The 19,256-nt window shown below is 38.2% G+C and overlaps 1 protein-coding gene across 1 annotated transcript in view; it reads left to right on the forward strand.

Moving 5' to 3' along the window:
* The window catches only part of LOC120518969 (coiled-coil domain-containing protein 170-like), a 133,001-nt gene that overhangs the window by 19,315 nt on the left and 94,430 nt on the right, over positions 1-19,256 (forward strand). Inside the window, exon 4 of the mRNA XM_039742016.1 lies at positions 9,960-10,070. Within this exon, the coding sequence (XP_039597950.1) occupies positions 9,960-10,070 (111 nt within the window). The remainder of the gene's footprint in view (positions 1-9,959; positions 10,071-19,256) is intronic.

A 19,256-nucleotide genomic window follows, 5' to 3' on the forward strand; every position in this document is an offset into this window, starting at 1 on the left:
GCCCACTGAAATGACCTCTGTGTCAGCACATTGCTAATACGGGAGTATCACATCTTACTCCTGAAGTTATTTTTTATCTGTACTCTCCTCGACATTCATGAGCTTTGGGTTTCTCTTTCATGTAAGCTGCACACCTGTGGTTTGAGATTGGGAATTGTTCTTTCTTGTAAGTTAATACAGAGAGAAGCATCCATAATTTAATGTACATCTCCAAACTGTCACTAAGATCGTATTTAATGGTAATCAAAATGTTTGGACTCAATGTGATGTATGTATACATCATCACCAGATTTAAAGCACCACTACTTTAACAAATTACATTTGTATTCTGCAGAGCATTAAAATGCTTGGTATGATCAGAGACCTCCACACATCATTCATCACCCAGACAGTGTTATCCATGATATAAACCAGCCACGTTTTATCATAACCATTGTCCCGGTGATGAAGCCATATTTGTTGTTTCCTATCCAGTATTGATGTCTTCCTTGCACCACATTGCATCCTACACTAGACAAGGCAGAATTGATGATTGGTGAATTCTTGCTATGGTATACCAGGGATGGGGTCCAGACTCCACTGAGCACATTTTTTCACACTAACATTGGACAGGCTACCGTTTTTGCTTTTTCTTACCATTTCTGTGACTTATAATCATTACAGTGATGGGCAAGTGGGCAAGCACTTACATGTGCTGTCAAGATGGTCACTTTTTCCTTATGTCAACCAACAGAATCATCAGATCTTATGCTCCAAATTCAATTGCAATATCTATATTGTGACATTTTCCCAACATTTTGTCTTTTTTCTTGGATTTTGTGGATTGATGAGTTTTCTTACAAGTGTTTGTACCTATGGTGCGCTCAATGCACATCCTCTGTTCAAATTTAAGAGAAGGATGTCACAGTGAGAAGATACAACTTGTCAAACATAGCATAAAGTACAAACAACAGCAATGTAAACACCTAGTGCCACTACAGAATTTACTAACATGGGTTCAGGTACATGCAGCATCTCATCCACGTTCCTATGTTCTCTCAATACTACATACACTCCACCCTCTCCTTCTCAATCCAACCAATCGGCCACTGAGTCTCCTTTTGACCTTATACTCCTCTGTCCCCTGCATGTAAAGCTGCTACAGAGTCCATCCAGAGACATGTCTGGTGTGACGAAGCCCTAAACTGTTAGATGTGACACTAGTCTACAATAACTTCTAGTGGTCTCTCTTGTCCATGTACTAAATAGATAACCAAGGTCCTTAAAGAGTCAAATGTTACTGGTAACAGCATCTCCCTACACATCCCCATCCTGGATCATATGCTCTCTGTCACTGAGGAGGCATTTTTGAACACGCCTGAAGCCTGAAGCAATGAATCAGTTTCTCTACCAGTGGCTGGGTCGCCTGCCCTCTAGTGTTCAGGAGGTGTTTCCCCTGACATGTAGATGTATATGTCCTGTAAGGGGCTTGTTGGTCTGACACTGTATTGTATAGCCTGCTAAGTCTAAACACCAGCTTCTCTGCTTCCTTTTCACTGCAGGTGTCATTTTTTACTGTTAACCTGGACTGTGTATTTTGGGTATGGGGGACCCTGTTCTCTTCAGTCATTGGTCAGGAGTCTTGTCTTCAATTCACAAGCATGATCCCATGTGATGGAGCTTTCTGTTTGTGGACTACTTTCATTTTGTACAGTTACTAATTTAACAATGTTTTAGTAAAATATGCATGTGTTTTCCCATTGTGAGCATACGACAGGGTGACTTGATGTAGGGATTGTGCAACATAAATAACGTGCATTTTTTCCATGGATGTTTTTGATACTGTTGGTTGCTGTTCAGCGTTGATCACCACTGAGTTCCATTCAATAAGAAACTTTGTTATGTTTGTTCTCCTTAAAAATATAAGATTACATTTTTTTCTTGGCCATCACTACAAACAACATGGGATAAGTAACATATTAAAAAAATCAATCCTAATTGGATCATTCCTTTAAGTGAAGACAGCAATGATGGAAGAAAAGCAGTCAGGTCTGAGACATACAGGGTGCTCCTGAGATAAAGCTGCATGATGTATGACGCTGCACCCTGATGAGCTGAACCATCCAACTTTGCCGTATGATTTTGATTTCCATCTGGACCTGTGGTGTTTTTTTATGCTCATCAGGTTTATGTTGTCAATATGTGCTCACTTCACCAGTGTACCCACGATAATAATAGGTTCTGACATGCCAGATGGGGCATAGTGCCTTAAATGAAACACATCAAAAGGATTTATCTTGTGTGTATTGATATGGCTTGGTACGAGTGTTAACTTTTTGCTTAAGTTATAAGTTATGGAGGTCAACAGTGGGTAGAAATTATACACTTCTTTTTCTCCATGCTGGGTGAACCAAACATAGTCTAGTCCAGGGATCTTTAACTTTGGATCCTGGGGGTCCATAGTTTTTGCTAGTTTTTTTTCAGGCATTTTTTAAAGTTAGTAACCTTGATTTGTTTTTCAAGATTCAAAACCCATAAAGGTTCCCCTTAAAAAAAGTCCTAAGAAATATTGACGTTCTCTGCTCCACAAAACATTTTGTAGGTGTCTTCAGAAAAAAAAAATCAGTAGTTCTTATGATGTCTGTCAATGAAGAATGAGAGCAGGACGCAGCTCAGAAATTGTATTAACAGGAAGAATTGCCTTCTAATTGAAACTGATTCAAGGGGAAATGGTGGAACTGATTTTGAGAGTCGTGAATGAGCTGATCATCTGTTGGCTTGCTTTCAGTCTTATTATTTTCTCACTGCTAGCAAAAGAAAACAGCAAACAATTAAGGGTGCTGAATTTTAAAATGTTGGCAAACAGTGGAGCGTTCCATTAGCAAAGGTAACTGATGGTGAATTAATAAAGCAGTAAGAACAAAACTTGCAGCGACTGAGGCCCCCCAGGGTCTAAGTTTGACACACCACGTCTCGATGATTTTCTGTGAATGTTTTAGGTCTGTCATTTATGAGGCGAGCCCTTTTGTTTTTTATTTATATTGTCTACTTATCATTATGTTTACATCCAGAAAAACGAGGCAAAACATGGAATATTTTCCAACAAGAAAAAATGTTATTAAGTGGAACAGAACAGAAACATGTAGGGCTGCCAATTGTCCTGATTGTCCTGGACATGTCCTCATTTTTTACTGTCTGGGAGGAAAATTTATAAAATTGTGAAAATGTCCAGAATTTTGGCTCCTAAAATTTGAAAATCTCCTTATCCTTATCTTTGATAAAATTTGAAAGCCGTACACCAATCAGTATTTTTGCGGAAGTAGTGCACACTTTTTTCCCAGAATTTTCCCTTCCGTTCCGGTAGTAAACAACGCAGATATTGACGAGAACAGTCAATATCTGTCCAACTTGATTTTATCACTTCATCTATGGAATTCAGCTTTATCTTCTTGATGAGTAAACAGTTTATTATAAATATTGTTCCTTTCCTTGATTATTTGTAACCTTGATTCACCGTAACTAAGTGAATTTATTCAAAATTGAAATTACAATTTCATGTTTTCTATGTGAGAACTTATTTTCGATTCTTCTTTCGGCAGTTCGGTTAAACAAGAAATTTCATACAGTCCTTTGTATTTAAGTGCAAGTAAGTACAGCGTTGTAATATTTTAATGGAAAATACTGTTATTACCACCTGTTGTTCCAAAATGGAATTATAATTGTAAATGAATGAGTCAGCTATTAAAGTTTCAGTTAATTAACAGAAATCACACATTTTTTCTGTCATATAAATGCAATATCTTTTTAGTTATCAGTTGATCAAGTAATAAATCACTTCTTCAAGTAATTTAATATGTTCATAATTCTTTCATTTACATAAATTCAGGAATACCCATTATGCCGAAAAGAAAGTGCAAGTTCACAGATTATTTGAACAACAAATATCATTGTTTTCGAAATGGTAGAACAGATTTGATTAAGGGGCTAAAGCTCACAAGATTCAATTTCAGTAGCATGCTATGTAAAGATTTCTATTCATATTTATCCAAGAGCCCAGATTTATTTAGAAAAATAGCTTCAGTGGCAGAATATAAAAGGATGTAGATAAATGCAAATAAACCAAATTGAAAAGAGTAAAATTATATTTATTTTACTAGAAATGACTTTACCATGTGTGTCATTTTTTACAGGTTCACGACAGTTAAACTGTCTAAATAAGAATGGAGGGAATGAAGTCTGTTAATTTAAGAATCTTGAAATGGGTTAAATATTTCAAGGGTTTGCCACTGACTGTGATTGTGGCCATCATATCATAATTATAGTAATAAACTGTTACTAAAGGTTTATATCATTTTAAAATACCATTAGACAGTATAAAGGCGTATTATGGCATCAAAAGGAAAAGCATCCTCAAACGTCCTCATTTTTCGACCCAAGTGTCCTCACTTCCAGAGGAAGAGAGTTGGCAGTCCTAAACATGTAAAGACTAAGATGTCAACTTATTTTGAAACAGTCACCGATGCACAGCCTGTCATCACAATCTGGACATTAGAAGCCTATTTCTCTGTGCACTTTTTCTATAATATTTTTTTTTTGCTGCTTGAGGGTAGAATTTCAGCATGAGATCCACACAAGTAATGTGTTCTCTGTGTTACTGTAGGCTTAATGACTTCCACTTCTTTTTAGAAATTAACATTGACATTGATTTCTAAATTACGAACAGCATTTAGTGGGCTAACGTCTTTTTTTGTCTCTCTGTCTGATCTCCATCCCCTCTTTAGCTTTATGCGACCAAATTTTCCGTTTCAGTAGTACATTGCCATATACATCAGTTTTACTATCTGTATCAATGACTGATGGGAAATTTACATTATCATCACTATCACTTGATTCAATTAATGGTTAATTTTAGTTTGTTCCAAAACTGACTTTGCAGCTTCTTTTTTACACGCCGTTGTGTTTTGGTTGAACGCACTGAGTACTGATGAGTTACCAAATACTGGCAAAACACATGGAAATATTCATGATTTTGTTTGCAGCATTGTGTTATGTTGTCCACTAGATGGCAGCAGAATACTTCCCCTAGAGTTTTCAGGCCTAACACTGTAAAAATTACCATCACACCGACTCTGACTTGGGCTTAACCCTACTTACATGGAATTCCAAGCCCAAGTAACACTTAGAGTTAATACCAAGGATGTTAAATAGCATGAGGCACTATTTTTAAAATAATCCTGAAAACATAAAATCAAACACTTAAATGGATACTTCTTAATAGATTGAATAGAATGTTAACAGATTCATGTCATGCCAAACCATATTTTTAATGCTAGTCAAACAACTATTATTAATATCAGCTTGTTGCTGTTTCATAACTTGCTATACTTTGAAAAACCTGAAATTTAAATGGAAATAATATCACCGGGCAATTGTTATGGTTCATTGTTAGGCCAGTGCTGACTGATGACAAAAATGTAAATTTTGGCATCATACTGCACTCTGCAGCATTGTTTGGATTTCCTACTCATGTGGTTTACATGAGTTTTAATCCTACATCCCAAATAAATGTGTGGATTAGGCTAACTGACGATGCTAAACCTGCCCTGAGAGTGTGAGTAGGCCCTGTATTGGATCATCCAGAGCTGTGCCCTTGTTGACAAGTAGACTAAATATCCTTGCGATGGCAAGAAAACTATTAACAGGGTACACTTGGGTAACATACTGACATCGGAAGAATAACAACACTCACTGAAGCTTCTTGATCAGGGTAAAAATACTAAGATTTTTAGTACTTTTCTGCCGTCATCTGCAGCTTCTTGCATAATAAGGGAAAGGCTCTTATCATCTACAAACTGTATTAATTCAAAATATGCCTCACCATTTCTTTGGGCGTCTTCAACTCTGTCATCATCTACACCTGGCTCGTGCAGTATCGTCTCTTTTAACCCTTGTAACCGCAGAAAAATTTTGTTTCCCACAGTTCATAGTTCTTCTCTTCTCCATCGAACACTAACCTACTCCATCGGTTACCCTGTTCTCTCTTTTTAATTCCAGTAGCCTGTGCATCTGCAGTACCCGCCCTGCCCTCTTACTCGAAATTTCATGCCAATTAACTCACTCGTGTCCTGGACCCTTAACCTGTTGATAAGTAGACTAAATGTCCTTGCGATGGCAAGAAAACTATTAACAGCGTACGCTTGGGTTATATACTGACGTCAGAAGAATAACAACGCTCTCTGAAGCTTCTTGACCAGGGTAAAAATACACCAGTCATGCAGTCTCCTTTTTTTTACAAAACAAAAATATCTTTTACATGCACATGCGCACCACCATGCACCAAAATCACGTGAGCACTTAACAAGGGGGGACACATCTTTCAATTGAGAGCATTTTATATTTATATCTCAACATCCCTGCCTTTGTTCAGAGCTGGTGGGTTCAGCTCCAACTCTTTGCAACCTTGAACTGAATTATTTTTATATAATGTTGTGTTAGAGTATAGCGATGTATTGTATCGCTGTACCAGCTCTGAGTTCATTTCCATTAAATTCAGCTTGCCGTGTATTTATATAGCAGACTTCATTTAGCACAGGCGCAGAGTGTCCACACACAAATATAACATGGCAACAGTAAAATATAGAGCCGTATAGCCTTGTGTCAATCTTATCTGGTGGCAAATAGGTAAATATTGGTATGATGCTGCCATTTTACCAGCGGTGAATCATGGGGCCAGGCCAGTGGTGACTGATTACAAATGCACTAATATTATGCTGCATTCCATCACTCTACCATCACTGGGCAAGAATAGAGAAAGTTGTTTTTGGGCCTGAGTAACAGCCCACCATTATGATGGTCATCAACCAAAAAGGTCATTGGCTAACTTTGAACCAGTACACATATCTCTTTGTTGGGATGATGTGCAATGGTGACTCTACTTATCAGGAGTAACACAGCATAGCCTAGAGGTGTAAATGCCTTGGCACTGGACTGTAAAATCGGAGGATGTCTGGTCATTCCTCACCATCACATTATAACCCTATCTGAGCAACATAACCACCTACAAAGAGAGATAAGTGAAGAGAGCAGTTAAAACTGCTGCCACTTGTAAATAAATATTAATATCTGACATCTTTTTAGCCGGCAAGTGTCATGAGATTTGTAGCTATCTGGAACAATGGCATTCCAAGAGATGCGTCCAGGTGAACTCATTTCCAGTATGTTTTGGACTTAAAGCAGAGTTATGGGGTCTTTAAGGGTGCATCAGTTTGCAAAGCTGGAGGAATAGGCTAGAACTCAGTGCAAAAGTCTGGATAATAGAGTGAAAAGTTTGAATTAGTTGATGGGATGGAGGAGGTTATACACAGTGTTTGAGCACAGGCTCTCAATGATGAAAACATATCCACATCAGGAGTGTAAGGAGGAGATAACAATAAGACTTGTCTTTTGAGAGAGTGGATGGGTGCAGGATTTATGGAAAGACATTAAGGAGACCTTTTGTGTAGTGTATACTTTGCTACAGTGATTTTATGTTTCATTACTAAGGAGGAAGGGGACACAGAAGCTAAATAAAAGATGGACATTTTTGATATGGTTTCTAATAAGTTTGGTTATAGCTGGGAACGTGGAAACGTGAGTGGGACATTATTTAAATACAACTAGACATGATTGAAGTGATTCAGTGTTTGGCTTCATAAAGAAAAACTGCAAAATAAATTGTGTTTCGCTACAAGTGAAATTTATGCCATTGACACAAGAAGAAAGACACTTCCTGTCTGGAAGTATTTTCATGCATTAATTCTGTATGCATCTGCCTTTATCCCTATATCCCCATTAAAACACAAAATCACCTAAGAGGTGAATTTTAGTGTCAATTTTTAAAAAATGAACATTTTTCCAATCTTCTCATATGTTGTATCTCTAAAGGCAAAATGGATGTCAAAACAGGTAATGGGAAGAACTGTTGGGGATATTGACAAGTAAGGATTTGTTGTGGCAAAGGGGAGGTGCTTGATTTGGAAACGGATAAATGAAGGGTGGAAAAAGTGTGACACAGAGATGAGGCAAAGTGGCTTACTGCTGCTGCTAATATGTAAAAATATAACAAGATTTGTTTGCTGTTTCATCCACAAGCCAAAGGTTTACGGTCACCCTCCCTCTGGTGGGGCTTGAACTGTATTTTGTGATGTTACTTATATATTTTTGTGACTTATAAAGAATTTGTTTTTGTTAAAAATTAAAAAAAAAAAAAACAACCAGTAGAGCAGCTGAACTACATATGAAAAGCATTTAACAGCTGGTGCTCAGCTTGGAACTCTGTGTCATAAAATGAAGTATCCACGTTTACTGATGAGATGATATATTGGTACTCTCCATTAAAGCAGGGCACACTGCCAGCTGTACGCCTGTCAGGTCGGGTACTTGAGCCATTGCTAAGTTTATTAGACTTGCACAGATGGTTTTATACGTGAAAGGTGTACATCCATTTGAAGACGAGTCTCTTTTGCCAGCCTGACTTTACAGTTCATCTCCACTTAGCCTCCTTGCTGAGCTGAACAGCATTTCACCGGGATGCACAGCAAAGCTTTTTCTCATCATGTTTTTGGCTGTCATTCCTTCAGGAATTTCTCTCTTAGTACATTAAAGATAGGTTGTGGAATAGTAAAGCTTTCTTTTTCACTAGGGAAGTTTTTTTTTTTTTTTTTTTTTTGCAGCCTAGCCAAGCAAATGATTCGTTTCAAGAGTTTTATTAAACTGTATATTCTTGTTGGGGGGGACATACAACGTGATTAAAATCTTGATTATGTCACAATCCAGGATATTGTAAATTGTAAGAAAATTGAAGCATTTAACAGAGTGAATACTTGGCATGACTGTGACCAATTGTCAGATAGCGTAGATAATAAATTAAGGCCGTCCCTGGCTGAACTGAGAATGTCTGCACTTCATGTCCCAGTTTAGTGCCAGAGAAAGAGCTCTGCCAGCTCAGTGATTCCAAGGAGTGAAGGACTTTTGGTTTTGATCTTCCCTTTATACCAAACCAGGAAGAATAAAGCTACACAATGAAATGAAGGTCTTGTTTACAGCCAGCATTAGCTTTATATAAAAATGACAAGCAAAGCTTGGTAGCCATGACAAAGGGAAAAAAATAAAATAAATGAATGAAATAATGATGATGACAAATGTTAGTATATTTCTTTCCCTATCTAGACTGTCTTGATCAACATGCCAGCAATTTCTTTTTTGAGGCATGGGTAGAAATGAATTCCATTATGGAACAAACAGCAAAGCAACATCAGATTATGAATGGAGAACAGTGCTTCAGGAAAAGTGTAGTTGGCAGGACTTTTGTATTCATTTTTATATTATTGGAGGAGTGATGCTATACAGGCTTGACATTGCCTCCAGGAATGAGAGTTAAAATTAGGAAGAGCAGTGTAGCTTTGTTTCAAGCCAGGATATCCACATACTGTATTAGTGACCTCTGAGACCAATACATTTTTACCAAATGTCAGGGTGCCTTCATCTAAACCTAATTCCCACTGAACAGTTTCTGGTTTTCTGAAAATCCACATCTTCTCATGCACTGCACTTGGGCAAAAAGGAAAGGCACACTATATCAGTTTATTGACTTCTGTGTGATGAGGAAGTGGGTGATAACGTAATCTTGGCTTTATAGCCATAAAGCAGTGACCGTAGAAAGCCAAGATGAATGGGGTTCTGCTATCTCATTTTGGACCACTGAGTTTATGTAACACTGAATCTAAGAAGCACACTTTTCTATCTCTCACTTGACCGCTTTGGACATCTAAGTGCAGCACCCTTTAATCACATATACATCCAAAAGCAGCCAGCAAATTGTGAATTTTCTTTACTGTAAGCCCCAAGATTATAATTGTGTGTCGATAGAAAGTAAAGTCTACATATCTTTCACTTTGAACAGGGCATGTGCTATTTCTGTTGTATCTGTTGATGTTTTATAGGTGGCCCTAGATTACCTTGTGGATCCCTTGGACTACAAGAAGAAAGCAAGCGCAGTCCAGCAGGAGGACTATCCAGACCTACTAGTGAAGTTTAAGAGCCTGCAAAGTGAGGTGAGTAAGAAATAAGAAGACACTTCTGGGCTTAGCTGTGGAGTAGGCTGACTTGCGCATACATGGGGCTGGCATATGGGGTGAGGCAACCAGGCGGTCACCTCAGGTAGCACTTTGATAAGGCAAGAGAATGTTTTTAACATTGAGAAATAAAACTGCAGAAAACAAGTTCCGTATGAACAATAAGAATACATATCAAGTGACTAATTTATATACCGTAAAACCCTAATTATTCATCACTTGATTAATCATCAGTCTAAATTACAAAACAAAGCAAAACATTGCACATGCCATTGGCTACCTATCACTGTACTACTACTGCCATGTGGTACGCTGCGAGCTGTGCACATTGGTACAAGTCTCCCTTGTGCTAGCGCGTAGTGTTCTTCTCCATCACCTGGTGTCAGTCATGTACCTTCAGTTTTAATAGCGTTTCAGAGCTTTTCTCTTTTGTTATAATTAATCTACTATACATTGTTATGGCCAATAAACATATGTGTGTGGTGTTGGAATTGTCACAGATTATTAAACATTTACGAAACGGCAAAAGTGCTTCAAGTGTTGCTTCAATTTACAGAGTAGGAAGAACAACAGTGACTGATATCAAGTGTGATACTGACAAAATTAATAAACCAGATTATTGGGTAATAAGGCAGGGCACCGTTTGTTACAGAACAAAGACCCCAACTAAAACATAGAAATCTACAGTACATCTGAGTCGTATTTACTTATTATGCTGGTCGTTACACTATTATTTGAATTCATTAATTTTGTTAATACTATATTATATTTTGTTAATATACTTTTGTTTTGTAAATAAACACAACTATTCACTGAACGAATCTACTGTATATCATTTTTAAAGCAGCTGTACTGCTGTCCGTCTTTTCTCTTGTCCGTCACAACCTCGGTCCCAACCCTGACAGATAATTGAGGTTTTACTGTACTTTCATTTTAAAAGGTTCAGATATCTCACCACCTCACTCCACTGTGAGCATCAAAACGGTGCAGGTGCATTTGAAAGCTGCATGTCAGTAGCTGATGCTGGTGTTTATTTTCGTATTGCATATTTGTTGTTTGTCGATTTGTAACATTTTATTAATTTCTGAAATGTTATTAAGGAGTCAGTCACAAGTACAATACATGTTAAATGTCTCACACGTGTGTATCTTCAAAGAGCAGACGCCTTTCAGCTTGCAGGGCAGAGTCAAAAAATTTAGAGAAGTATGTGGGATGAGAAATTTTTCAATAAAATATATATATAATAGGGTCACACAGAAGCAGTGAAGAATGTATACATTTTTATTGTTTCCAATTCCTGTTTTGTGTGTAGTACTAATTATAGGTTCCCCCTTTTGATGTTTTCACATTTTTTCCTCATATAGAATTATTTATTTATCTATTTATGGTTTTGCCCGTTGTACCGAGGTTGTACTGTATCATGGGAGTGTTAAATTATGATGTAATGTATGTAAGTTAAGTGTATCAACTCATATGGAATAAGGATATATATTTTCTTTCACTGCCAAAGTATTTTTAACTTCCTTCGGACCTGAGGGTCACGAAATGAATGTACATTCTTCAACACAGTCTGAACTTCATAGGAGATCTAAATTGCATTGACATGATCTGTGACTTCATGAGAGACCTCCATCCCCCATTAATTCTGTACGATTGGGGCTTTGCGGGGATCTCCTCCCAACCCCCCGTGAACTGCATGGCTATCAAAAGGAGAGCGATACATAGTGTGGTACGACGGCACTGCGACCAAGAAAGTCAAAGCAATTGAATGTCAACCCAGTGAGGCTAGAGTAAGACTGGGGGTTTTGAAGGTATCCGTTATTTCCTTCAGAAGCATTTTAGTACTGAGGTTCATAAAAGTGGTATTGATGTCAAAATCAAAATTTTAGTACTGATCCAATCTTACTGACTACACCAGATTAAGCTCTAGCACCATGCACCTCTGTGCTTCTTCCAAACACCAGTGTTTTGTTGAATTTCTATTCTTTTTTCTGAAGGTTTTTGCATTTTTCTCACTTTAAGTCATCTTAAAGAAATGTTTCAGAATCCAGCACCAGTTGTCTCATTTATACTCTGTAAGTTCTTGTAATGCCTTCTCTAGCATTTTCGTCTGTTCACTGCTCCTGCCTCATTTCATGAGGGTTTCCTCCTATGTCCACTGCCTGGCTCCGCTCATCTCTATGAATGGTTTTCCTGATCCTCTCCTGCCAGCTGGGAATTCAAGGCTACAGTCAGAGCATCTGGCAGGATTAGTGACAGCATCCTTGCTAAGTCTAGATATTGAGAACCATAAGTCTTTCCTAAATGGTTCCCTGTCAGTCGCTGGAGATTTTGCTGTCATGTTGTTTATTTCTCAACAAATACAAATGGCTTTCAGCAGCTTTTCCTGACTGAAAACACTTTAAACATAGCCAGAACTGATTAACTCTTCACATATTGACATGCACTTTGTGGTTTGTTACAACTGTTTTAAGATTAATGTTTGTAATTTACAAGGTAAATGTAAGGCTACATGGTTTCCAATATCACAGGCCTGACTTTTATCTCTCTCTTTATATATGTATTGTGACAGATAGGGGGCGCTATTGTCCCCTTGAACCCTCTGACCACACGTCTGTGTACAAAGCACCTCCACCTCCACTATACACAATAAACAATCAATGATACAATCAAATACAATAATCCTCCACTCCCAGATGCTTCGTCACCCTTCCTCCAAACTCTGCTCGCCTGCTGGGATCTCCCACAGTCCTTTAATAGTTCATGACCTGGAAGTGCTTCTATCCCTCAGACCATGTGATTTCACAGCACTTCCGGGTCAGATGAAAATTTCTTCTTTTTCTTCAGCCTGGAAGTACGTCATTCCTTCTGTCCCCATGACTGGGAAGTACTTCAATATGGAAAATACAAGTCCCTGAGCCTCCCTGAAGCGTCCCCTGGCGGCCCCCACGGTATCCAGCAGGGCTGTGAATTAAAACTCCAAAGTCCATGATGCCTTGCTGGAATTCGGTGCACCTTCATGTTGCAGGAAGGGCTCCATCTGGCGGCTTGGAGGTATTGGCCTGGATGAACTGCCGGCCATATACCACTATATATATATATATATATATATATATATATATATATATATATATACAGTATGTTGCATAGTTTTACTGACAAAAAAATTCAAAGAGTACACGACACATGTTTCACCCTAATTCTGGGCTCATCAGGCGTACACACACTCACTGCACCTCTCGGGGATCAAACCTCGGACGTCAAGCGAAGCCTCTTTACGTTGTGCCACGGCGTGTGGTTCATTTACTTGATAGCATGTAGATCAGGGTAATTACATTAATGGCATTCGTAGTCTGAATCACAATCTGATTGTATGGGTGGTTACCTACCAGGTAACACTTGTGGTTGGTCTGCAAGTCGGTAAACATCCGCCACGGTGCCCTCTTTCAGTTACAAGAAGCAGATCATATAGTAACAAAACACACAACAACAGATTCAAAGTGTTGGGGATTATACCCATTTAGTTAAAGTTGAATTAGTGGAGTGGTCTTTACAGACTTGAGTCCAGAACAGAACTGATCAATGTAAAAATGGCAGACATCTATGTAATGGAACAACAGGAAGTGATGTAACAAGGAGGTGGCATTCTGGGATCGAAATATCATCATCTGGAGGTAGGACTTTGAGGAGTGGAAGCAGAAGTGACATCATAAGCCGGAAGTGATTATTATTGGGGTGAATCTTCAGTTGTTCTGTTGGGAAAAGAGGAGAAAGAGTACAGTGCCAATACTCGGGCTAGCGAGCAAATACACTTATTTTTTATCTTCTATTTGCACGTGTCTGACTATATATATATATATATATATATATATATATATATATATATATATATATATATATATATCCATCCATCCATTTTCCAACCCGCTGAATCCGAACACAGGGTCACGGGGTCTTCTAGAGCCAGTCCTAGGCAACACAGGGCACAAGGCAGGAACCAATCCTTGGCAGGTTGCCAACCCACAGCAGGACACACACAAACACACCCACACACACTAGGGCCAATTTAGAATCGCCAATCTATCTAACCTGCATGTCTTTGGATTGTGGGAGGAAACCGGAGCGCCTAGAGGAAACCTACACAGACACGGGAAGAACCCAGGTCTCCTAACTGCGAGGCAGCAGCGCTACCACTGAGCCACCATGCCGCCATATTTAAATATATATATATATATATATATATATAGTATGTATGTATATCAGGAAACGTAACAGTTCACGCTAATACCTCATTGGGCCAGCTTTCTGGGTATTAATATGGTGGAAGACTGTCACAGGGCAGACCCAGGACACGCTGGAGGGATTATATCTCCCGGCTGGCCCTGGAACGCCTCGGGGTCCTCCTAGAGGAGCTGGAGGAGGTGACCGGGGAGAGGGATGTCTGGGCTTCCCTGCTTAGGCTACTGCCCCCACGACCTGACCTCGGATAAGCGGTGGATAATGAATGGATGGATGGATGGACTGTCTTGATATATTTTTGCTTCCAAAGGGTATAATGATGTATCATTATACATGCCTTATACAGCTTCCAAACTGTAGCATCCCCCATCTGAACCCATCTTAACTAAGATGTGAACTCACTTGCTTGTGTTAAAACATCCTCCGATTAGGTGCACTCACTCTTTGAAAAGTGAGCTACATGTCTGGATATGCACTCTAATACGTCTGAGAGAACCAATATTACTAAAGCATGGCATCACAGTACCAGCCTTCAGACCATAGTGACCCTTACTCTTGTGAACTATTGAATATTTCAAATATGTAGGCTGGCAGTAGGACTAACATTTATGGGTTAACTGTGGCTTAAAGCTTATTTAATTCCTTCATGGTGTTCCAAATGTATTCAAATGTGTTGACAATGTTGTTAGATTTTATTTTGTATTTCTGAGGTGCATTTTAATGGTGGTTACCAGCCAGATACTGTATAAGTTGCTAATGATTCAACTGACTGAAAAAGCTAAGGTCAGGTTATTTTATTAGGTACTGAACATCTGCAAATAATGTGAGAAGCACAACAGTCTGTCTGTTTGTCTGTCCCTCTATCTGTCCTCATGAAACAACATGGCCACCCGTAAATCAATTTTATTGAATTTTGGCTCAGTTCATTTTTCAAAGAAGTTTACCATGATAGTTCAACTTTCATTGAGATATCTTGAACAGAATGCACTGTACAACATTTTTACATCTCCCATTGAAAAGCTTTGGCAAACCTACTTACTCACCTGTACACAACATTCTGTGTGACTTCAACTGCGAGTTAGTTTACTGTTTTGGTTTTACCATGAGTACGGTTAAACCAACTAGAATATTTTGTATATTTTCATTTTTTACTTGTCCAACAGACTCTTTTTAAATCAAGGAATGAGTTCAGGCCTTACATCTGCCCCTTAAAAGTGGATTGTGATTCCAAAATACACTGACATAACACACATGGATTTGACACCAGAATACTTTTTGATTTGAGCTCTGAAGACATCATGGCTCAACTGACCATTTATACATACTGTGAATTATATTGTCATTAATTTATAATCCACCTTATTTCAAGAAAATGATTGCAAAACTGGACATTTTGGAAGCTTTTATCCTCAAATTTAATATTAAAAATGGGAAGCTATTTAATCTTAAATCAGATGTGTTTTTGGTATGTGGAGGTTACAAATGTTTATGTAAATAGTGTGCTGTTTCTTTCAGTTGCTTTGTATTACATTAAGAGCAGATGTATTTAGAATAACATGGTTTAAATATTGAGGACAGCAAATGGTCCATAGCCATGAATTTTTCTGGAAGATCTTGACACCTTAAACTATTAAAATTTTAAAAATCTGATAATTTTGTAAATGTTTTGTGAATACATACACACGAAATGTTGAGAAACTCCGCCATTCACTGCCCTCTGTCCAACATACACATAGAGAAAAGCGGTTAGGAGCACGTGCTGATACAGAGCATTGCCGCACCCACCACATGACAAATCAACTCAAGATCCCAGATTAAGACCCGAATCCAGCAATTCAATGGGTGACACCTCAGCACCACACTAGTTTAGGTGGAATGGAACAGTGTGAGGTTTTTTATGGTGGCTGGAGTACCAGCCCATTGCAGGTTTTTCCCTGCAGGTTGATTAAAGTCATACCCAGGATGGAGCAATTGCAGGTTAGGGGCCTTATGGAGTAGAGTCACTTCTGGCATTTACAGGATTCGAACCAGCAACCTTCTGATTACCAGTGCAGATCCCTACCTCAGAGCCACCATTCCACCCAACATGCACCATACCATACTTTACATGCACCACAGGTAGTCCAGCATTCTTTTCAGTGGATTCATGGGACAGGAGACAATGCCAGCCTGTTTCACTATTCATACAGATTTAATGTCCATTTAGGAACCATCACCAATTAACTTTTACCAGTTTCAATATGAGCCTCAAACTATGATCCACTTCTTGACTAATTTATATTCAGTCCTTCCATGCATTTTCTGGGACTGCTAGGTCCATTGTAGGGTATCAGAAGGTCAGAGTCTATCCAGGGAGCACTAAGTGCAAGGCAGAAATTAAGTGTGGGGTGCCAGGCTGTCACTTAGTAAAGACATGGCCACTTTTACTCATACAAGATCAAATTTGACCTAAAATGGTAATCTTCACCGAGGAACTAAGTAACTGGAGAATCTAGAGACACTGTAACCTAGAATCTAGAACAATGTGTACAGATTTGGGCTATCACAAGTAATCCCATATAATTCACCATTGGCATTGGATGAATAAAGTGATTAAGATAAAAACAATAACATTTATTTATATGGAACATTTTCATACAAATGATGTAGCTCAAAGTGCTTTACACAATGAAGAAAGAAAAGTTTATAGAAAACAAATATGAAATTAGGCAAGACTAAGCAACAAAGAATAAAGTAAGGTCAGATGGCTGGGAGAACAGAAAAAGCAAATAAAAACTGAAGATGGACTAGAGAAAAAAAACAAAATCTGCAGGGGTTCCAAGGCCATGAGACCATCCAGCCCACCACTAGGCATTCTACCTAACATAAATGATCTCAATCAGTCCTCATGATTTTCAGGCATGTGGACATCTTGGGTACTGACTTCAGTCCATCAACGTTGGGTCTGCATAGTGACTTGAACAGATGATGCCGGTGCAGAACGCTACCACAGAACAAACAGAAAAAGAACAGCAGAAAAATGTAGGGATTAGTACGGATTGCAGAGCTATGAATAAAATGATAATTCAATGCATATATAGTTTATCAGTGGTATAATGAAGCTATGAGAAAGCTACATTCAAATAATGTTTTTTTTAACAGTTTTTTGAAAATTCTCCATCATATTAGCCTGGCGAATCTCTATCAATAAACTATTCCAGATTTTAGGTGCATAACAGATTCTTTTAAGTTTAGTTCTTGGAATTATAAGCCGACACTCATTTGAAGATCTAAGCTTATAATTTGGAGTGTAAGGTGAGAGGCATTCCAAAATATAGGATGGAGCGAAATTATTTAAGGCTTTGTAAACCATAAGCAGTATTTTAAATTCAATTCTAAATGACACAGTTAACCAAATAGTGACATCAAAACTGGAGAGATGTGCTTGAGTTGTCTTTTCCTAGTTAAGATTCTAGAAGCTGCATTCTGCATGAGTTGTAATAGATTGATGTCTTTTTTGGGCAGTCCTAAGAGGAGTGCGTTACAGTAATCTAGTCAACTAAAAACAAAAACGTGAACTAATTTTTGAGTATCTTGCAAAGTTATAAGGGATCTAACTTTTGCTATATTCCATAAGTGAAAAAATGCTGTCCTGGTTATATGAGATTTAAAATTCAGGTCAGAGTCAATAATTACCCCTAAATTCTTTACCTCTGTCTTATCTTTTAAGCCTAATGGACCAAATTTATTACTACAGTATATCCATTTTTGCCAGACACTAAGATTTCTGTTTTCTCCGTATTTAGTTTGAGACAATTATTACTTATCCACTCAGAAAAACAAATTAGACATTGGGTCAGTGAGCCAAAAGAGTCAGGGTCATCAGGTGCTATTGATAAATACAGTTGTGTGTCATAACAGTGATACGTCTTCCCCAAAGATTGTATGATGACTGAAGCCATCTTGAAAGGTGGCTGGGATTTAACTATTCAGGAGGAGAAGAGGCAGGATACTAGGAGGCGTAGTGGTGGCTCTGAGGATAGGGATCTGCACTAGTAATCGGAAGGTTGCCTCGAATCCCGTAAATGCCAAAAGGGACCTTGCTCTGTTGGGCCCTTGAGCAAGGCCCTTAACTTGCAATTGCTGAGCGCTTTGAGTAGTGAGAAAAGTGCTATATAAATGCAAAGAATTATTATTATTATTAGGAGATTCCAGGTCTCTTGCTATTATTGTGAGCAAAAAATGGGAGATGAAAACATGAGCTGAGAACAGACAGAAGACTATTACCAAGACAGAAAAATCATGCTACCAAATTCAAATTGCTAAACCCAAAAGTCAAAATATTAGTCCTAAGTCTAACACCAGAGCCTACTAGAATATGAGGCTAACTATCACTAATAGTTTGAAAATAATAGACAGTGTATTTATCAGGGGATAGTGAATATAGGTAACGCTGACACATTTATAGTGACACTTGCCATGATGTAAGAAAAACAACTGAAAGCCACATAATGCTATTTGGAGCGTCTTGTAAACAATAAGGACAAGAAAAAATATTAAACTTTGCCAAAATGAGTTAAAATAAAAAACCTAAAACCTTGAGAACCTAAAAACAATAAAATATAATGAAATCTCCTATATAATAAAACATTAAGGTTTGTTAGTTCAGACCCTCTAATAAATCTGATTGGTCAGTTTGACTGAGGGCAATAAAGGTACACATAAGGCAAGAGATAGCAAATATTTCTCAGTTATTCTATTAGATGTCATTGAGAGGTGACATAGCTAGTGCATTTATAAAACATGCTAATTATCCTACAGGGCTGGAGTTTGAACTAAGGCTAGAAGGTCAGTGGTCTTCTGGGTTTTGGTGTTCCTGGCTGAGGGCGCAATGGAGAAAAAGCTAAGTTGCCGAGTTACATCTGCATCTTTTCCTGCTGTTCCTCT

Source organism: Polypterus senegalus, chromosome 18, assembly GCF_016835505.1.
Source record: "Polypterus senegalus isolate Bchr_013 chromosome 18, ASM1683550v1, whole genome shotgun sequence".
NCBI classification, from domain to species: Eukaryota; Metazoa; Chordata; class Cladistia; order Polypteriformes; family Polypteridae; genus Polypterus; species Polypterus senegalus.